Source organism: Podarcis muralis, chromosome 5 (genome assembly GCF_964188315.1).
Source record: "Podarcis muralis chromosome 5, rPodMur119.hap1.1, whole genome shotgun sequence".
In the NCBI taxonomy this organism is placed as follows: Eukaryota; Metazoa; Chordata; class Lepidosauria; order Squamata; family Lacertidae; genus Podarcis; species Podarcis muralis.
In genome coordinates, this window is record NC_135659.1 from 72708036 (window position 1) to 72727854 (window position 19819).

Sequence of the window (19819 nt, forward strand, 5' to 3'; positions counted from 1 at the left end):
GACGCCGCCTCCCCATTGGACGCTGCGCCGTGATTGATACGCCACGCCGCCGCCTCGTTGGCTGCGAGAGGGAGGACGCCGGAGCGCCGTCGTGACGGCCCGAACGTTCTGACAGCCGCCCAATGGCGAGGGCCCGGGTTGCGGAAGGGGGAACGGGGCTCAGCCAATCAGAGCGGGGGAAGGGACGGGAGACGCTGCGGCGGGGCACGTGGGAGAGGAGGCGGTGTTGCCCAGCGAGTTGTGAGGGGAACCTCGGTGACCGCGCAAGGCGCGTCAGTGGCGCTTGCTGCTGCTGCTGCGGCGTAAGTGTTTGTTTTCTGAAGGCGCATCCTTCGCTAGTTTCTCCCGCTTTCCTGCACCCCAGCTGCCCTGCGTTGTACCAACTTTCTTCTCATTTCGCAGCGTAGCTTCTCCGACTTTTCTCTGAACGCTCAGGTCGGTTCCAGGCACATTTACTCGGAAGTAACGCATGCGCGCGCGCGCACACACACACACACACGGTAAATGGGATTTTACTCTCACCTAACCTAAGGATGCATGGCGTGGCAGCGCTGCCTTTCCTGCGTGCAGCGAGTTTCCCAAGCTGTGGTCTGTGCACCTTTAATTTCTCAGTTGGCGGGAGCTGGGGCAGAGCTTCAAGGATGCATGCAGAGTCAGACCTTCTGGCCTACAAGCCTTTTATCTCGGAATCCTAGGCTTGTGGGGGCTGGTTGTGATTGCTGAGCCTTGGCAAAGATTAAAAGGAACTTTGCTCGTGCTAGGACTAATTCACACGAACTGAGTTAGTCCTGCTGCTTAAAGCACCTTCAAGCTCTACTGAAAGGATCTTAGTACTCATCCCCCACTGAGGCCAACCACATATTCTAACCCCCATTCTCTCCCCATTCTCACTTTTGTCTCTTGTGTTCCAAATATTAGTTTGCAAACTCCTTGGGGAAGGGATCTATCATATTCCAGAAGGGTAGCCATATCCAACAAATCTGAAGCTTTGGTGCTCGGTAGTGTATGCTGTGATGTGTTAGTTGGTAAGGTACCACAGGATAATTTCTTTTCTGTCTTTGTAAAGAAGTCTGTATTGATGATATTGAAGAATAGTTACATTAATAATAAGATTGACAGTGATGTTTGTTGGCCTTCAGGAAACATGCCTCTTTCCCTTACCCCGCCATTTCTTGCCAACTTTCACAATCCGTTTTCCCTATCAGTTTCTTGTGCCCTCAAGAACCGCTTCTGTTATGAATGGCATGCTTGCATCGGAACCAACATCTGGATGCAGTTAGGCAGCAGTGAAGAACCTGTTGTCCTCCAGATCTTGCTGGACTTTAAATTCCACCATCTCTGATTATTGCCCATGTTGACTGAGGAGTAGGTTGGTGTCCAACAACAACTGGAGGTCCACACGTTCCCTTCCTTTGCAATAGAGCATTGGACCTAGACAGTTGTCCTTTTCCCAACAAAACATGATGACTTGGGTGATTCTGTTTTCTTCAATCCACACAACCCAATGATTTCACTAACACTGGAACAGTGGCTTAGAGGATGGATTAAGGTTTGCACCAGAGCTTGGTTTTCTGGACCCTCCAAAAGTTAGTATACCCTGCAGGTGTTGCCTTCTACTAAATGTGAAAATACTGTTAAAAGCACCCTGAGAGGAGTACTTGGGGTATTTGCTCCATGTTTGTAGAACTTCCACTGGAGACTTCCCATAGTCTTTGAAATAATAATAATAATAATAATAATAATAATAATAATAATAATAATAAAATTTATACCCCGCCTTTTTCCCTGATTGAACTCAAGCCAACTTACAGATAAAAGTTCAGGTGCTGTAAAGTTTTCTTCATTTATTATGTTTGCCCCTACATCTACATGCAGAAAGAAACTGAAGTCAACCTTGTAGCCCTGGCAAGTGAATCTGCATAATAAGTGTGTTCACCACATGCATACATTCACTTTTTATTTATGACATGATCCTGCTAAAGTGAAGCACATTAAAACACCGTTGATTTAAATGGGAAACCTGAAAACATTCAGGGATGAGTCATCCTATATTTATATTTTGTCAAATCCAGATATATGCTGCCACTCTGCCAGTGGAGTGGCCACTGAAACCATTATTTGCTTAGCGTGAGGTAGAGAGAAAACAACATGGAACATACAAAAATAGGAGGGAAACAATAGACACTGTGTAGAAAAATCAAGTAAAGCATGTTTGAGTGCACCAGATTCAAGTTTTTAAAATACATGTTTAGATACACATTCATAAAACCATAATTCTGGACGGATGGGAATGAGTAATTAAACAACTACAAATTCATGAGTAGCGCAAGCAATGGTGTAAGTGTTGGCCACCTAGGTAGGACTGTAAGATAAGGTGGCTTATGCAACACAAGTACTGTAGTTGTTAAATATAAGACTGTAATATTTTCTTTGTCATTGCATTGTACAGTATTACTATTGCAACAGTGAAAATAATTGGCCTCATTGATGTATTGTATTAATACCTCTGTTTCAGTTTCTATTATTGTCCCCTTTGAATGTTATTTCTGTGATCACCACTGTACTGCATGTACTATGCTTTTATTTCCATGAAATAGTCACCACGGCTAGAACCCTTGTGCACGCTCACTTTGGGTTAAACCTTGTTGAAAAGGGTGGCCCTCAGTAAACGTGCTAGGCTCCTGCTGCACATGACAAAAAGAAAAAGAAGCAAGCCAGCATTTAAAAGACAGAACAGTAGAAGATAACAGTGGAACACCCACAAAATATGGTCTAGATTGTGGAGTCCCTTCCATGTGCATTGTGATGATATGCCACACAAGATTCTCGCAAAAATTGAAATATAGATTCTGGTATAATAAATGGTAGAGTGTAGGTTTGATTGTGAACCGGTTCTGCTTTCGTGCATAAGGCCTGATTGCCCTGTAGTGCTGGGGCCCATCCTGCCATTAGGCAGAGTGAGGCAGCTGTTTCGGGCAACAGAGAGGAGGGTGGTGGAAGCAAACTGTTCCAAGAAAAGAGCCAGGTGTGCCATGCTGCCTGCCCTATACCTGCCTGTTACCTTCACATGCAGAGGAGGGCACTGTTCCATTGCCAGTGCTGAACTAAAGTTCAACTGCCACTTTGATTGGTTTCCATAGGTGCCATCTTGCTTTTTATTCAGGCAGCAAAAGTTACATAGTGTTGCATACTTTGTTTTGTTTTTTCTTGCAAGTGATAAACTAGTGTACTAGATAAAATAAAATGTAAATGTGTTAGACATGCTGGCATCCTGCATTGATGAAGGGAATCAGTCTGGATCACTTTTGTGTTATGTAAGCCCTAAATGTCATAGGACAGTTTTCCTTCCCACCAAACCAAGGCTTTCGACATCAAATACAACTTGCCATACAACTCAGCCCTGAAATGGTTTGGCTTATTCTGAAATGTGGTACATGGTAGCTTTTTAGAGGTAGGGCTCTTGTGCTTTTTACAGCTTTATGGTGAACACAAGTGCCAACCAAAGAGCCTTTCCCAGGATGGAGACAGGAAAGGAAAAGTTTCACCTGATGGATTTCTGCATGTTATAGGCACAAAAGCCCTGCTTGGAGGGGCTCGGGAGGCAGCTTTATTAACTATCCCCTTTGTTAGCACTTGTTAGGAATTTCCTTATGAAACTGCAGGGGAGATTTTAAAGGCCATCATTTCTCTTCTTCCAAAAAAAGATATGATAGCCACCTTCAAATATCTAAAGGGCTGTCACATGGAAGATGGAGCAAGCTTGTTTTCTCCTCTCTGGAGGGTAGGAACCAAACCAAGGGCTTCAAGTTCCAAGAAAGGAGAATCCAACTAAACAAGGAAGATTTTTCTGATGGTAAGAGCTGTTTGATGGTGGACTGGACTCCCTTGGAAAGTGCAAGCAGAGGGGGGAAGAAGAAGAAGAAGAAGAAGAAGAAGAAGAAGAAGAAGAAGAAGAAGAAGAAGAAGAAGAAGAAGAAGAAGTAGTAGTAGTAGTAGTAGTAGTAGTTAGGTTAGATGGCTGCCTGTCAAGGATGCTCTAATAGCGATTCCTGCATTGGAAGGGACTGCACTAGATGACCCTCAGAGACCCTTCAGACTCTATGACCCAGGCTAAACATAAGTTAGCAGTGTATTGTGACTGCAAAAAAAGCCAATGCGATTTAAGACTTCATTAATATGAAAGTGAAATTTCATTAATATGAAAATATGGATGCGGGTGGCGCTGTGGACGCGGGTGGCGCTGTGGGTAAAAGCCTCAGCGCCTAGGACTTGCCGATCGAAAGGTCGGCGGTTCAAATCCCCGCGGCAGGGTGCGCTCCCGTTGCTCGGTCCCAGCGCCTGCCAACCTAGCAGTTCGAAAGCACCCCAGGTGCAAGTAGATAAATAGGGACCGCTTACTAGCGGGAAGGTAAACGGCATTTCCGTGTGCGGCTCTGGCTCGCCAGAGCAGCAATGTCACGCTGGCCACGTGACCCGGAAGTGTCTCCGGACAGCGCTGGCCCCAGGCCTCTTGAGTGAGATGGGCACACAACCCCAGAGTCTGGCAAGACTGGCCCGTACGGGCAGGGGTACCTTTACCTTTAATATGAAAGTAGCTGCCAAATGAGTCAGTCAGTCTTTAATGTTTTAACCATAGGATATAACAGAAGAGGAGTCACTAGAATTGTTCAAACACACAAGCCTGCAAACACAAAGCCAATCAGATTAAACAAGAGGCTTCATGAGATTCAATCAAATATATGAGTGTCTCTCTGTATATGTGTGCTTGTGTGGTGCGTTTATATATTATGCGGGGCAATTTTGTTTGCATTAAGAATGGATGAGGATCTATGTAAGTCATATCACGATAAGAGAGCCTAATAGGTGGAATGGTTGCATTCATAAAACAGGTTTTGCACACACTAATTAGGTTTAAAATGAAACCTGTATTTCGGCTTCTCTAGTACAGCCTCATGGTTGCCACATAAAGGTTGGAACTGTGGTTGGAAGCCTAGACTGCTTGGGGTCACTCTGCCAGCCAGAAGAAGCTAAGTTAGATTCATTCCTTTACTACTGCAGACTGAGAATAGCAAGAGAATAAGTACTCTCACTCCTTAGCCAAAGGAGGAACCCTAGGCAAGAGTTCAACATCAATATTTCATACCTTTGAAAAGATAGTTAGAGAATGTGCTAAGTATTGAGTAACTCTTTGCTTGCAAATGCACTTCACGGGACACTTTTGCTTTATGATAAATATAATGCTTTAAAGCTAAGGATGAGTTAATATGTCAGTTTCAGTTTCTCATTCTTCCAATCTTCAGTTGGAATCTCTACCTGTTTTTGTTTTAAAAAACCCCAATATCCTCATGAAAATTAATTAGCATTTTAGTACAAATTTCTCCCAATATACGCATTTTAGTACGTGATTTTGTCTAATACACATTTTTACAAAGCAATTTTTCCAAATACAATGCATTTTTATATATAATTTTCATGAATATATGCATTTCCATGCACTTTACCCTTGTATGTGCATTTTTGTATAATTACTTGGCTGGAGAACTGCACTGCAAAATTGGGGGAAGTGCAAATTTCTAAGGATGGTTGTGTCTCGGCTTGTGTTTTGTTTTGGAAAGTTTTAATTAGGTAGGTTTCCCTTTAAGTGTGAACTGAATTGAATGTCTTCCCCATCCCCACTTAAAGCTTTGTGATCAGTAAGGAGGACAGTATTTGAAAAGTAATGCTGGTGGTAGAGTGGGTTCATCATGGCACAGTCATGAGTGCTAACCCTCTTTTTGAAGTCTTGGGGATACCACGTAGGATTCCCACCTTTACCATGGCAGATGTTTTTGCATTGTCATATGGGTAAAGCAGCTTATCTCAAAATGATGTTGAAAACTACTTCCCGGTGTCTGTGTTGACAACCCTCTTTCAATTCGCAGAGTGAGCTTTGGGCAATTTCATGAAGTCAGAAAGTGCTGGTATCTCCATGAAGATGAAGCACCATCTCTTTCCCCTGTAGTGACTGCGTGGGGTCTATTGAGTAAACAATCCATTTTTAACAAGAAGCAACTGCTTTCAGATAAAGCTGCTTGTCCGTATTAGTAAAGGAAACATTTACATCCTCCAGCCATGTTCTTTTCACTCCTCTGTTGCATCATCTGCTCCCTCTTTGCCTTTGCTGTGCCAGACCCTCATCCACACTTAGCGGCAGCAGCATAGGAGATGCATCATTGTAGTGCGATCCCGCATGGCTTTCAGGTCTGTACAAATGAGACAGCGCATGGATGGGGCTGTGTAATCCCCCCACCCCCAAAATTTACAGGGTTCTGTTACTCTCACATAGCCTACAGCACTATGGAGTCACATCACAAAGACTGTGTACACCCCATACACTTAAAGCATGACTTCCTCCATTGAATCCTGGGAACTGTAGTTTGTAAATGTGCTGGGAATTGGCTCTGTAAGAGGTAAACTACAGCTCCCAGAATTCTTTGAGGGGAAGCCATGTGCTTTATATGCACGATATGTATGCAGCCAAACTCCTGTGCCACTGTGTCCTGATGTGAAAGGCTCAGTCTTACTAATTCCTGGCAGAGATCCTTTTGTTTCTGTAGTCTATCCCCGTACTGTTGGTGCTAAAATATATATACTATGTTAAAATTGCAGAGAGGGAAAAGCTTGGTGGGTTTCATGGTTCTGGGGAACTATAGTTTGAGATAGGTATTTACCTTCCTTTAGTGGAAGGTTGCTATACTTCACAAATGCCAAATCGAATCCTAACGTTACCGTAACATTGCAAACTGAGCAACAGTTAGACCAGATGGAAGCAGTCTGTGGTTTGATTCACGCGCCACCCCACCCCCAATCTGTGAGAAAGTAGGGCAGAGTTTTGTGGTAGTTCTGCTCCCCCCTTCCCCCATGGAGACTCTGCAGCTCTCTTAGTGTGCAGTTTTTGGACACAGCTGCTGCACCAGCTGTTCCTCCTACTGTCACAAAAGATTTTTTATTTTTTTATTAGCAAGGCGATGATCCCCATTGGCAGGGAGCTCAGAAATGCCAAATGGAATTAAAAAGTTTAATTTCAAATCCGTGGAGTAAGTTTATTCAGGGTGAACAGATCCGCTTAACCCCCCCCCCACCTCCATCCCCAAGGGTAGCCAGACCGTCCACCAGCCTGTCCACTTCAGGGGAACGGAGGTTGTTCTTCTTTAACATCGCACAGTTCTGTTGCCTCAAAGGTGGTTAAAAATGGTGTTTAAGATAAGGTTACCAGACGTCCCTGGATTTACAAATCAGTCCCCTGACAAAATCCATCTATTTAGTAGGAAGTTGAAAAGTGTCCCTGGATTCACTGAAAAAAATCTGGTAACCTTAGTTTAAGAGTGCAGTGCAAATTATGCAGACACTGGAAAGGATATCCACACACCCAAAAGAGGGAATATTCAGGACTGGATTTGCAACTTTCAATATTAATCTGTATTTCAATCTAACATAACAAGATGGTGTACCTTCTGTTAAAGGTTGGGAGGGAACAACAACGACAGAGGTGACATTTACATGAACAAAGCCAATCCTTCCTAGGTACTTCGGGGGAGGGGGGTTCTTCAGAACTAACTGCCTTTACTTTTGTGCTGTTCAAGAATGTACTTCTAAAAAAGAAAAGAAGAAGACAAGACTCAGCTTCAGTACAGCAACCCACCAGAGATACTCCCCCGGTTCACATATACACTTCTTTCCCCAAGACATCTCATTCGAGAAGTAGCTTGCACAAAGCCAGGGTTCCCAATGCTTATTGGCACTTCTTGTACTAAACCAAACCAGTCGTCATGACTCCGAATAGCCTACACAAGGCATGGAGGGCTCCTATCTGCAGCTACAGAGTCATGAACAATTAACTAATTTCAATTTAGTGCTGGGTGTTCAGGCTGGGCATTACTCTGTTTCTCCTAAATGGATATTGGGAAAGGCCTCTCTGTTTTCTTTACCAAATCAACAATTCAAGAGCAGCATGACCTAATAATTGTCACCATCTCATTTTTATTTCTCAGTCTCTTTGCAAGCAGAAGTGAAACAAACTAGTTAGATACCATTAAGGAAAAACTGGATGTTATGTACACAGATACAGGTAACTTCCCATCATATAGAGAGATAGATAGTATAGGAATGATGTAATGTTGAGTAGGGAGGCTGTTTAACCCTTCTGTGTGCTTGCTGCTTTTTCTGGCACCTCCCCTCCTTCCCCACATGGATGTCAAAATCTTTTCTGTCATGGTTGTGGTGTGTGTGCAGAGGAGAAATACAGCAAGTATGGGAAAGAGGCACACTTAAGTTTGCAGCCTCCTGAAGCTGCTTCTTACTTCAATAGGAAGAAAACGCACACAGGAGAATGTTACATACATCTGTATATAATGCTTAGTACAGCTCTTAAAAGAATTCTTTGGAGATCAAAGAGATCTCTCCACAGGTTAATGTTTGAAGTACATATTTGACTTCTCTCTCGTCTTTTCTACAATGCAAAAAACATGTGCTGGGGAACCGGGGCAAGTCAGGGATTCCCCTAGTGTGTTTCTGACATATAGACAAGATGAAAGATGTATTAATTAGTACCCAACATGGCTCCATAGTGTGGCACAGCTCCTTAAAATGGCAACGTGTAACATGTCATTAGCCCTCAAGATCTTATCCCATTGTGGCCTTTTTGTGATAGCTGTGACAATATGTTTCAGCAACTGGTTTGGCTAGGATTAGCTGGTCAGCTTTGTGAACGACAAAATTCTGAATTATTGAATGGTCTTTAAACTAAAATATAATAATAATAATAATAATAATAATAATAATAATAATAATAATAATAATAATACTTCTGTTCACAATACTTTTAAGTGCCACCCTTGTCCCTAGAACCAAGGTAGTCAAAAATACCAGGGCAGGCACCAGTATACTTTCAACATCTATATGGTTTAACCCATGACTGTATTTTCTGTGATAATATGAAATACTGGATAATAGCAACATTACTTGTTTATAATTAATCATTTCCATGTTGTTAGGAAGATGAATTTAATTAAGCTGCAGTTTAATTAACAGTATAAATCATTTAGAGCAGAGGTAGACAACTTGGTCAGTGTGAAGGCCACACTGCCAACGTAGCCATGACTTGGACAGCTGCAGCTAATATGCATATTTAATTGCTCCCCATAATTTGCATATCATTTTAATGAAGCTGGCAGATGCCAAATTACAGTTGACAGGCATGTTACACTTGTACAAGATCCTTATACTGAAATTATTATTTCTTTCAGCATGAAAAGCTTAAGTAAACCATAATATTTTGAGATTACAGTCTAAGGATTCTAGAAATATATGCATGTAGGCTTCTTTTTAAAATCACCTTTTCTGCCCAGTATCTTAGTGATCTCCATCACAATTGCAAACTTAGCTTTACATTCTTAAGGAACAGAAACATCTAGTCAGAATGTAAGGTGTTCTCACAAGCTGCGTGTCGGATCCCTAAAAAAAAAAGGTTAAAATGAGAAAAAAACACATTATACAGAAGTGCATCTTAAAGCAGATATTTTGCATTTAATTTGTTTCCATATACTTCAGTATCAAACCAAAGGTGTGGCAAAGCTGTGTTGGCAGCTAGACCTTACTAATTAACAAGTTAATTTTCTACTACATTTTGTTAAAGTACATAGCAGTTTATTTGAAACAGTCTGGCCAATCTGCTACTTTAACCGTATGTTTCAATGCATCCACTATTGCCTGAAAAAACTCAAGTCAATGTTTCAGTCTGTTACAAATGTACATTCTGTTATCTTTTAGGAAATTCTGCATTGTCGCTGCCAAATACTGTATTGCACACCTAAGTCTCCAAACACTCAACAGATCTCTTTGTGTATCAGAGTCAGTGCTATTTTTCTAGAAAAAGAGGTGCTGGAACTCACCATGAACTCACCTCCTTTGTTTTCTTATAATGGCAATGGCACCCACCTGAGAGGTGCCTGAACTGAGTTCTGGTGAGTTCCAGCTGTAAAAAAAGCCCTGGTATGAACCCACACATTTCCAAATAATAGGATTTAAGACTTTCTGCGTGATTTATGAACTCAGCAAGCCAAACTGAATGCCATGCCCATTTTTATATGTTGCTTGTATGAGAACTACTGGCATAACTCGCCAGGAAGAATCACTTGTATGTGGAATGATTCCTAAGGTTTTCAGCAGTTTTGGCTTCATAGAATGAAGTGTAGTTGGAATATATCATCTCTGGATGTCTTCTGATCTTACGTTTGCTGTTAAAAACTTAACACAGAGAACTGCATCAGGCTGCTTTACCAGAAGGCAGGAAGAGAATTATTGAAATATGTAGCACCATGAATAGGAAGATAGTCTGTGCCAGGTAAAGGTAGTTACAGCAATTGATATTTTTACAAGGCAAAAGTAGAAATGTGCAATTAGTCACCACCACATTTTTGAAAAGCAAAGCCTGCAGTTATGTAGTCAAAAGATCTATTTTTTACAAAGCATATCAAACACAGGTAAAAGGACCCCTGGACGGTTAAGTCCAATCAAATTTGACTATGGGGTGTGGCGCTTATCTCTGCTTTCAGGCTGAGGGAGCCGGCATTTGTCCACAGACAGCTTTGTGGGTCATGTGGCCAGCATGACTAAATCACTTCTAGTGCAACAAAACACTGTGATAAAAAGCCAGAGTGCACAGAAATGCCATTTACCTTCCCACCACAGTGGTACCAATTTATCTACTCACACTGGTATGCTTTCAAACTGCTAGGTTGGCAGGAGCTGGGACAGAGCAACGGGAGCTCACCCTGTTGCACAGATTTGAACTGCTGATCTTACGATTGGCAAGCCCAAGACGCTTGGTGGTTTAGACCACAGCACCACAAGCTTTCCTATCAAACACAACACCTACATGAGTATAGAGGAAGAGAGCATAGGGCAGGATTCGCCTAAGAAGCCCTGTCAATAGAAACCTGCACAATGATTTCGCTTGTGCGGTGCGGTTTCCCCACTCCTGACATGCCCACTGAAATTTGTTCTGGGGGTGTCAGGAGAAACCACAGAACAGAGTGTGTGGGAAGAGAGAGGGGTCATTCGAGCTGGCAAACTAAATGGAACAATAAATGTTGGCACACATTTCCCTCTGACAAAGACAAAGTTGCAGGTGTGAAGTGGCTTTTTGCTGTTTACCAATCTAAATGATTCGGAAAACAGCAGTAAGGTGCGGGGAAGCACATTCACCCACATGAAGGTGTGTATATGTATTTCACAAAAAGGCACTTATTTCCCACTAATACTGCCTAAGGAAATCAGAGCAGTATGCACTAAAAATAGCAAACAAAGTACCGTAAACAACAAAACAGGCTCTTGGCATTGTCAAGGGGTCACTGGTTCTATTTGTTGTTCTTGTAAATATCTGTTGCAGATGTCTACAAATCAAGACCTCCAAATATATGTTATGATGCCTATTGTAAATAACTTTTATAAAACAAGCCAATAGTGTTATTAATGGAGGAGAAACAATACCTTATTATAGATTCAGGTTTTTAGAGGACTTGAATTAAGAATAAATACAGGACCATAAATACATAGGGTTTTTAACTTTTCTTTTTTGTAATTTGAGCTCAACATTATATTTCCTAAACTTTTAGAATGGTGCAGCTATTTACTTATTTCAATTTTCCCCCACTCCTTGAAATAATTAAGTAGTCTGCATGGCATTTGTAGATGTTCCTTGCACTATTTCATTACGCTGTGGAAGCAGTGTTATTCAAGCACAACAGTTATGGCAAATCAGATAGGGATAGACATTTCCCCAGCATTGGGAACCAAGATCTCCTCTTGAACAAAACACAAAAGAGCTGAGCCTTCAATGAGAAGCCACAATTGAGCTGTTGTAAACACATATGCATGTCTGTTTTGATCTTCAGAGTGGGGATGGTTGGGACTTGCTTAATTTTGATGTGACGGGCTGCTTGGGAGGTGGATTTTCAAACCGTCTCCTTATTCCTGTTTGTGTTTCTTTCTTATTAGCATGAAAACCAAACAGAACACTTAGCTTGCCGAACAATACGATCTGGAAGGGTGAGGAATGGAACCTATGTATCCAAGAGTCTTCAGACAGACCCATTACTTCTAGTTCACTTCCCCAGCACACACTGGCATTGTTCAATCACATTAGTGGCAGAAGGGATTCGACCTCACCAATCGAGCTATAGGAACAGTGGTGGATGTTAAATGCTGTTTAAAATTATTCCAGCTACCTCCCTGGGAAATTGACTGACTTTGTAGCATAGCATTCTATCCTTACACAGCAGGAGAGCAATCTTTAAAAAGCACAGTTAATTGCCACGGACAGATATGTAAAGGGTGCTGCTGTGGTGGGACCAGAGTTTGATGTGTTTTATGGCAGTTTTGTGCTCTGAACTGCAGACAGATAAGAGACTCAGACAGTTTGCTAGAAGAGCTTAGTATTAGCGTTCTGGGGACAGGAGGGCAGTAGAAGTTATATGTAAATTAAGGAAATATATTGCAGGCACTGTTACGATTATGCTGACATTGTAGTTCGCAACAGCTACTGTACTGTCTGTTGTTTGGGGTGAGGGGGGTAGAAGATAGTGCCTTTGCATGGAAGCAACCAAATGTTGGGGAGAGACCAGAAAAGCTCAAAACATAGTTACTGCTTAAAATATCAACAGTGTTCTGAAGGTGTTTGGTGGGTTTGTTCTTTCATTTTTCTGACTTGATGGGACAGGGAATTTGAGGGGGGTGTTTGCAGGATATTTTACATATGGTAGTAAAGATTCAGGAGAAAGAAGGTGGCAGCTCACACGCCAGATCAAGACAGATGCTCACAGATACAAGCTGATACATTGGTACCAAACAAGCAAACCACTGAAAGATGTGACAAAAGAACAAGAAGCATACACCAGTGTTGTGGCCCTATAAGTTTTTCTTTTAAAAAAACTTCTCCAACTGACAGGACTAAATAATAAACCATCACAAGTTACCAAATAAAAAATCAATGACAATACCCCAAGAAGTGAAAAAACAAAACAAAACCGTGTTCTTTACCCAGCATTTTCCCATTGCCTATGTATATTTAATTCGTAACTCAAGTGCTTTCCCCCCCATCCTGTGCAAAACTAGCACAAAAAGAGCTGCCATTGCAAGCCCAGAGGATTAGGCTGCAAGACTTTATGTCACTTTCCTATAATTGTGCTATAATCAGTGGCTTACCTTATATTTAACATTTTCTGATAAGGCAGTGTCATAAAAGCAACACCCTCAACAATCCATTGGCATCTTTGCTTCTATGACAGCAGATGCTTGATCAGATACATTTTTTCAAAGGTCTATTTACATAGCGTTACCATATTTTGCCAACTGCAACAACAGTTGTAAGAATGTATAGTTGCATCCTCTGTTCCAATTAGAAGAGGCTAGGGCCAAAAAAAACTATTCAGGTATTTATACGCCTAACAGTGAAGATGTCAAAATAGAAGCAAATCACTCATTTGCCACTGTATCTACCCTTTCACCAATCCATCTACTCCATTTTTTTCTTTTGTTTCATAGCTTTTTCTAGACTGTAAGTATAGAGGAATGAACCTCAACTCTTTGAATAAATCTTGACATTTATCTAAGTCATTGATGATGAATTTTTAAAACAGGCCCTTTGCACTGCAGAGGACGTACCGTGCTTGCAGTAAAGCCTCTCTTAGTTGCTTAACTCTCCCCCCCCCACACCTTTTCGTCATCTTCTTTTTCTAAATGCACTTTTACTGGTTTTATGTTGTTATAGGTGGTTAATGTAAGAAAGATGAATTAACAAACATGCATAAAGAAGTAAAGTTTCCCAGTACCATATTTGCACACAAAGATCCTAATCTTAAGCTTTATGTAGTATTTACTATGATGAGAATGGTCCTATTTCTTCTATGGCTAATTGAGGAAGCAGCGAAGGTTGTATTGCATATATGTAGGCAGAAAGTTACCTATGGCACCTGTTATTTCAGTATTAAAAGAAAATATTTTCACCCTATTTTCTCAAGTTTTAAGATCAGTGCATTTATAGTGCATTTTTTCCACCCGCAGCTGAAGAGGAAACAGCCTCTTACAGACAAGAGGAACACCTTACAAAAAGATTACAAAATGGTTTGCTTGAAATATGGCCTTTTCAAGCTCTAACCAGAGAAACCAGAAGCCTACACAGAACAACGTGGCCAGACCCATGTAGAGATCAACATCCAATGTTAACGATTTTCAGTGAAGTGTGTTCAAATAAAAGCATAAAAGCCCTGCTGTTGGAATGTGCCATTACTAAAAGATCTTTCAAGACTGATTGGTAGCAGGTCTTTTGTTATATACAAGAAAGTCAGAAACATCATGCCACACATTACTGTCATCATACAGGTAGGTCATGGATGATTGCAATGATGGCTGTAGAGTGTGTCGGTGGTACTCAAAGAGCCAGAGAACAATCCCCCAAACCAGAGCAGCAAAGAGTGGAAAGGGATCTTGTTTTGGCTCTGGGATGTAACCTTTCTCCACTGCCAGTCGGGACAAGCCAAACAGGATACGAGACAATAGGTACATGTTTATCTGTAGGGGGAAATTGTAAACAAATATTAGGCAAGGAACATATCTAGAAAGTGATTATTTCAAACAGTCCTCAATTTAGGCAATCACCAAGGTGGTTTTATGTCAAATCATTTTTTTAAAACATGATAATGCTTTTGTAGTCTCTCAGCTGGACAGTTTGCCGTTTTTAGCAACAGTGTATGATCGAGCATTGCAAAATTTAGTTGCTTGAAAAAGTAATTTGTGTGCTGAGTTGAAAGATTACTATTTTCAAAGCTGATGCAGAGTAAACCTAGGGAGAAACAAAAACATACCTAGAAAACCTAGTCTTTTCATACTTGGGGGGGGGGGGAGCCCTCTTCCCACTGCAGCTTTCTGTAGAACCTCTTGCCACTGCAGCTTTCTAATTCTGTGAAACATTTAAAAATATCACTAACTGCAGCTTTCAAAGGCAAACCATTTCTCCAGGAAGAAGCAATATGTTGAGCTAGATGGGTCACTGGTGCACCAGTTAAAGCAATGCTAAAGGTAAAGGTACCCTTGCCCATACGGGCCAGTCTTGACAGACTCTGGGGTTGTGCACCCATCTCACTCAAGGGGCCGGGGGCCAGCGCTGTCCGGAGACACTTCCGGGTCACGTGGCCAGCGTGACAAGCTGCACCTGGCGAGCCAGCGCAGCACATGGAAACGCCGTTTACCTTCCCGCCAGTAAGCGGTCCCTATTTATCTACTTGCACCTGGGGGTGCTTTCGAACTGCTAGGTTGGCAGGCGCTGGGACCGAGCAACGGGAGCGCATCCCGCCACGGGGATTCGAACCGCCGACCTTTCGATCGGCAAGCCCTAGGCGCTGAGGCTTTTACCCACAGCGCCACCCGCGTCCCTAAAAAAAGCAATGCTTATATTTAATTAAAAACCTGATCAAAACAGGCAGCTGAAAGAAGCAGAAACTGGTGATGGGACCGAATTAATAGAATTCTGAGCTAATACAACCCTTTTCCCCATTCTATAGAGCACCTTGGTGAGTGAAAGATGCAGAAGTGTTGGGGCACAGTTATTTTATTGTCCTCAAGTTTTAACTTGAAGGGCAGTTAAATATGAAGCAACCTGGATCACTAACATCACTTGATTTTCACTTTGCATTAAATGGGCAGCAGTATAAACCCAGAAGCACACAACACCATCATTTACCTGGCTGTTAATATTGTTATTTTCTCCAAACACCAACCAGCCTCCAATGCAGGCTGCGAGGAAAGAGTGAAATGGGATCTTCTTTCCCTGCATTCGCGACTGTAGGGCCAACAGGCCCTTGTATGTGAATACAAAGTATGCCAGGTTTCTGGAATGAGTGTAAGTGGCACGAACAATTGCTTTCAATTTCTCCCTTAAACTAAGAGAAAAAAATGAAGACCTGTTATTACAGATAGTACACTCTTCAACTAAAAGAGAAGTGAATAAAAATTAACTACTAAGTTGTAACCTATGATCTACTTCAGGAAGTCACAGTGATCATTTATCCCAGTTTCAGAAAGCAATAAAATCTAAAGACAGATTAGCCAATCTATTAATAATTAAATTAATATGGGCATGAATAGATCCCATAGTAAATGTGACATAATGGCAGCCTAAGCCCCAATGGACACAACCAAGACTTTCTTCCCAGTAAACAGGCTGTGCTGTTGGGCTGCCATTCTAAACCTGCCTTCTGAGTGCATGTTCATAGGATAGCACTAAACATGTCATTTGTAGCCTTTAATTAAAAATAAAGAAAATGACTATTCATTAACACCAAGAAGACATACAATACAAGTCTCCTTGTATTCTAATCTAGGTGCTCTATTCCAAAGAAATGCAGAGAGAGAAAGAATGTTCTGTTTTTTGTTGGAATGGTTTTTAGTTGTTTTTTATAATTGTAAGATTGTACAGTTATAATTGATTCTGGGACCTTACGGTGAATAAATCTTATAAAGAAATAAGGAGGATCCTGTTTCACTGGGTTTAATATGCACAGAGGACAATAGCTGTACGGTACTGAACCTTATCAAATCACATAGTCTTATAAAGAAATAATCACACACACATATATATGAAAAAGAAAGGGACTGATAAATATACCTTCCACTCCTGAAGAGAAATGTCATCACTAAAGCATGGGGGGCACGTATTTTTGCTCCATACCTGGCAAAAGGAAAAGAGAATAAACTCTGTACACGTACAAATGTTGTTTTGAATCAAGTTATTGATTCATTTGTCCAGTGCTTTTTTTCTTAAAAATTGTTTAGGGGTACTCTCATTTAGACTCAAGAAAACCACCATTTTATAGTTCAGATCGGGAAAAATAAATACAGTAAATGGCCAAAAGTACAAGGATTTACAAAATGTTTAGGGGTATGCGTACCCCTGTCCCCTCCCCCCGAAAAAAAGCACTGCATTTGTCTCATTAGCCATAAAGTAATCAATTTTTCAGAGAGAACCATTTATTTATGGCTGTATGATATGTGCAGGTATGCAGATTACACTAACGGCAGCTCAGTTCCCTTTACAGCAGGGATAGGTAACGTTTAGCCTTCCATAAGTTGCTGGCCTAAAACTCTCTTGTCATCTTATAATTCCTGGCCATCCATGCAGGCTGAGGCTGATGGCAGTTGGAGTTCAACAATACCTCAAAGCCCCCAATCCCCCTCCCTCGCTTTACACGTAACTCCACTCTGCATGTAAACCTGATTTTAGAAATGTGTGTAAGTAGAAAGCAATATGATTCGGCAACAAATAACTTCTGAGGTATTAAATATATTTCAACAGTATTAGTTTATTGGCTATGGCTTATGTTGATGGATTTTGCCTCTTGTTGTAGAAATAGTTTTGGATTAGCATGTTTAAGCCACACCCTGACATTCAAGAAAAAGAACATAGCAAGGGTGTGGTTTACACATACTAATCCAAACCTATTTCTACAATAGGAGGCATCATGGATTTAATATTTAATAACTCAACCTTGATTTCAGGTCACTGGAAAAACAACCATAAATCCAGGTTTTGGCTTCAACTGAAGTGAGGTGCACACAGAAAATTAAACAGACGTGGTAAACTTATTTATTTACTACTGTTGTGGACTTTTCCTATTATTGTTTTAACTTTTTTATAAACCGCTTCGAGGTTCCCCCCTACAATCAAGCGTTGTATACATTTTATAGAAACCGTAATAAAATACTGTAAACAAATAGCTGGCAGTTATATCTACTGCCATAGGAGCCAACTCCTAGGGACCGAGAGGTTCCATTGCCTCCCCCCCCCTTGAAATATTTGAGGGGGCCGCCTCCCAAAGTTGATAGTCAATGCCATTCAAACGGTGTGCGTGCGCTTGCCTTTGTAATTGATTATGTGGGGCGGGGCTTACCTGCCCCTTCTTCCCAATATTTTAATTCAAGTTGGCACGCTTGTCTACTGCCACCTCGTCAAAGACGTGGCTGTCAATCCTCTCAGAGAAAGACTCGTCCACTATCAGATACCGTAGTTAATTTTGCTTAGAAGAAACCCTCGGCGATTCAAAGACGGCCCTGCGCCAGAAAGAAAGCGAGCCTTCATTCCCACCACCACACACACACGAATCGTGTTTGTTTCTAACACTGACGGAGACGGCATTCCCCGTGGAAAGGGCTTTTTGGAGAGAGTCCTTTGCCCCCAGCTGGTGGTTTGCAAACTACCCGGGAGGCTTTCCCGCCCGGCCGGGGCTCGTTTCCTCCCTCAGAGCTCCTCGTTGGAGCGGCGCCCGCCAAAAGGCTCCGCCCACGGCCGACACGGGAGCCCCTCAGCCTCCTTTCCCGGACTAGGGATGCGGTGGGTGGGGGAAAGGAGAGACGGTCCCTCTCCAGCCAGAGCTTACACTGCTCCGTTACGGAAGCCCTTGACGACGGCCAACGCCGCCTGGTATCTGCGCTGCTGCAGCAGGGAGTTGACGGTGTATAGCAGGGTCCGCAACATCGTCTCGCCCCCCATGGCCGAAGAATCTCTCGCGCTCTCCTTCTCTCTCGCGCTCGCACACCGATCCCGGCGCTTTCGCAACCCGAGGGGACGATTTGCCTAGAGCACCGAATGCATGGAAATGGGGCTTGAGCAAAGAGCGTCGGTGTGGAAAACTCAACCCACGCACTACAGTTCCGCCCAACCGAGGGAAGGGCAACAAAAACGATAGCAGGTGCAAGCAGCTAGGGAAAAAAAAAGTTCTATGGGCTTCTCTCCGTTCAGTCACTGGTCCGATGAGGGCGAACGGGGCGGTGCCGCGCCTACCTCACTTTGCCCTTAGACAACCTTCGTTTGTCTTCTTGCTTACAACCTGTCAGGGGACGGCTTTGCTTCTCGTCGCCTCTGGCTCCACCTACTGTTGGGTTTTCTCTGCCTTCTCCCTTACCAATCTCAAATGGGCATCAGCCCCCACTGTGTTTCTCCCCCCCCCCCTATTTTACACAGCGCTAGTGGGAAACGATTCTGTGTACAAGGTTGTCGTAAGTGACTCCCAGCCTAATCTGCCCCACATCTGGTGATAGAATAACACTGAACTATATTTTCACTTGCAGCACATTTTCAAAAACTTCGAGAACTACCTTCTTACACACACAGTAAGACTACTGCTTTTGAAAGAGCATAAACTCTTGATTTTGCTTCTGCATTAAAAAAAAAAAAAAGATGTTGTGGGTGTGGAGCCAAATCACATTTATAATGCATCTAGATTCAGGTAGGTAGCCGTGTTGGTCTGATGCAGTCGAAATATATATATTAAAAAATAATAAAAATTGTCCAGTAGCACCTTAGAGACCAACTATGTTTGTTCTTGGTATAAGCTTTCATGTGCATATCTGAAGAAGTGTGCATGCACACAAAAGCATCAACCTGCACCAGCACAGCCATCAGGAGGATCAACCACATCAATCTCCCCTGTTGGTATCCGTCTGTCTTAGGAGACAATGGAGGAGTGCGCCTTTGGGGGTGAAATCAAACTGTTGGAAGGTTACAGCGCCTTCGGGGGCTGTCGAGACCGATACGGGAGAGAGACATGTTTTGTTGCAGCTGAGGCAAATGAAGATGTCTGGTTATGCTGCTGCACCATGGCATTTCTTCTCTCTGCGCCCCTCCCAGCAGTCATTCCTCCTCCTATGGATGCATGATCTGACTTTGTTTCTCCAGGCACTGTGGTCGTCTGCAAGGGATTCCCACACAGCAGGGTTGATGTTGCCAGCC

The 19819-nt window shown here is 42.4% G+C and overlaps 1 protein-coding gene and 1 long non-coding RNA gene across 5 annotated transcripts; one reads left to right on the top strand and one right to left on the bottom strand.

Moving 5' to 3' along the window:
- Window positions 1-192: 192 nt before the first annotated feature.
- Window positions 193-14304, top strand: LOC114599504 (uncharacterized). Its single transcript, XR_013392991.1, has 2 exons — window positions 193-435; window positions 14101-14304. It is a non-coding gene; the product is annotated as an uncharacterized LOC114599504 (long non-coding RNA).
- Window positions 6906-18948, bottom strand: PXMP4 (peroxisomal membrane protein 4). Of its 4 annotated transcripts, XR_003707318.2 has the most exons (6): window positions 18468-18749; window positions 16700-16762; window positions 15776-15974; window positions 14417-14607; window positions 9374-9492; window positions 6906-7631 (listed from the first exon to the last, which is right to left on the bottom strand). XR_003707318.2 is itself a non-coding variant. In XM_028734886.2 (5 exons), the coding sequence occupies exons 1-5, from the start codon at window positions 18578-18580 to the stop codon at window positions 9471-9473; spliced, it is 588 nt and encodes a 195-aa protein (XP_028590719.1). In that variant the 5' UTR covers window positions 18581-18749; the 3' UTR covers window positions 8000-9470. The 4 variants fall into 4 exon arrangements, 3 of the variants coding, with proteins under 3 accessions (XP_028590719.1, XP_028590720.1, XP_028590718.1); XM_028734886.2 differs by lacking the exon at window positions 6906-7631 and having other exon boundaries at window positions 8000-9492; XM_028734887.2 differs by lacking the exons at window positions 6906-7631; window positions 9374-9492; window positions 18468-18749 and adding an exon at window positions 18872-18948 and having other exon boundaries at window positions 12938-14607.
- Window positions 18949-19819: the final 871 nt, after the last annotated feature.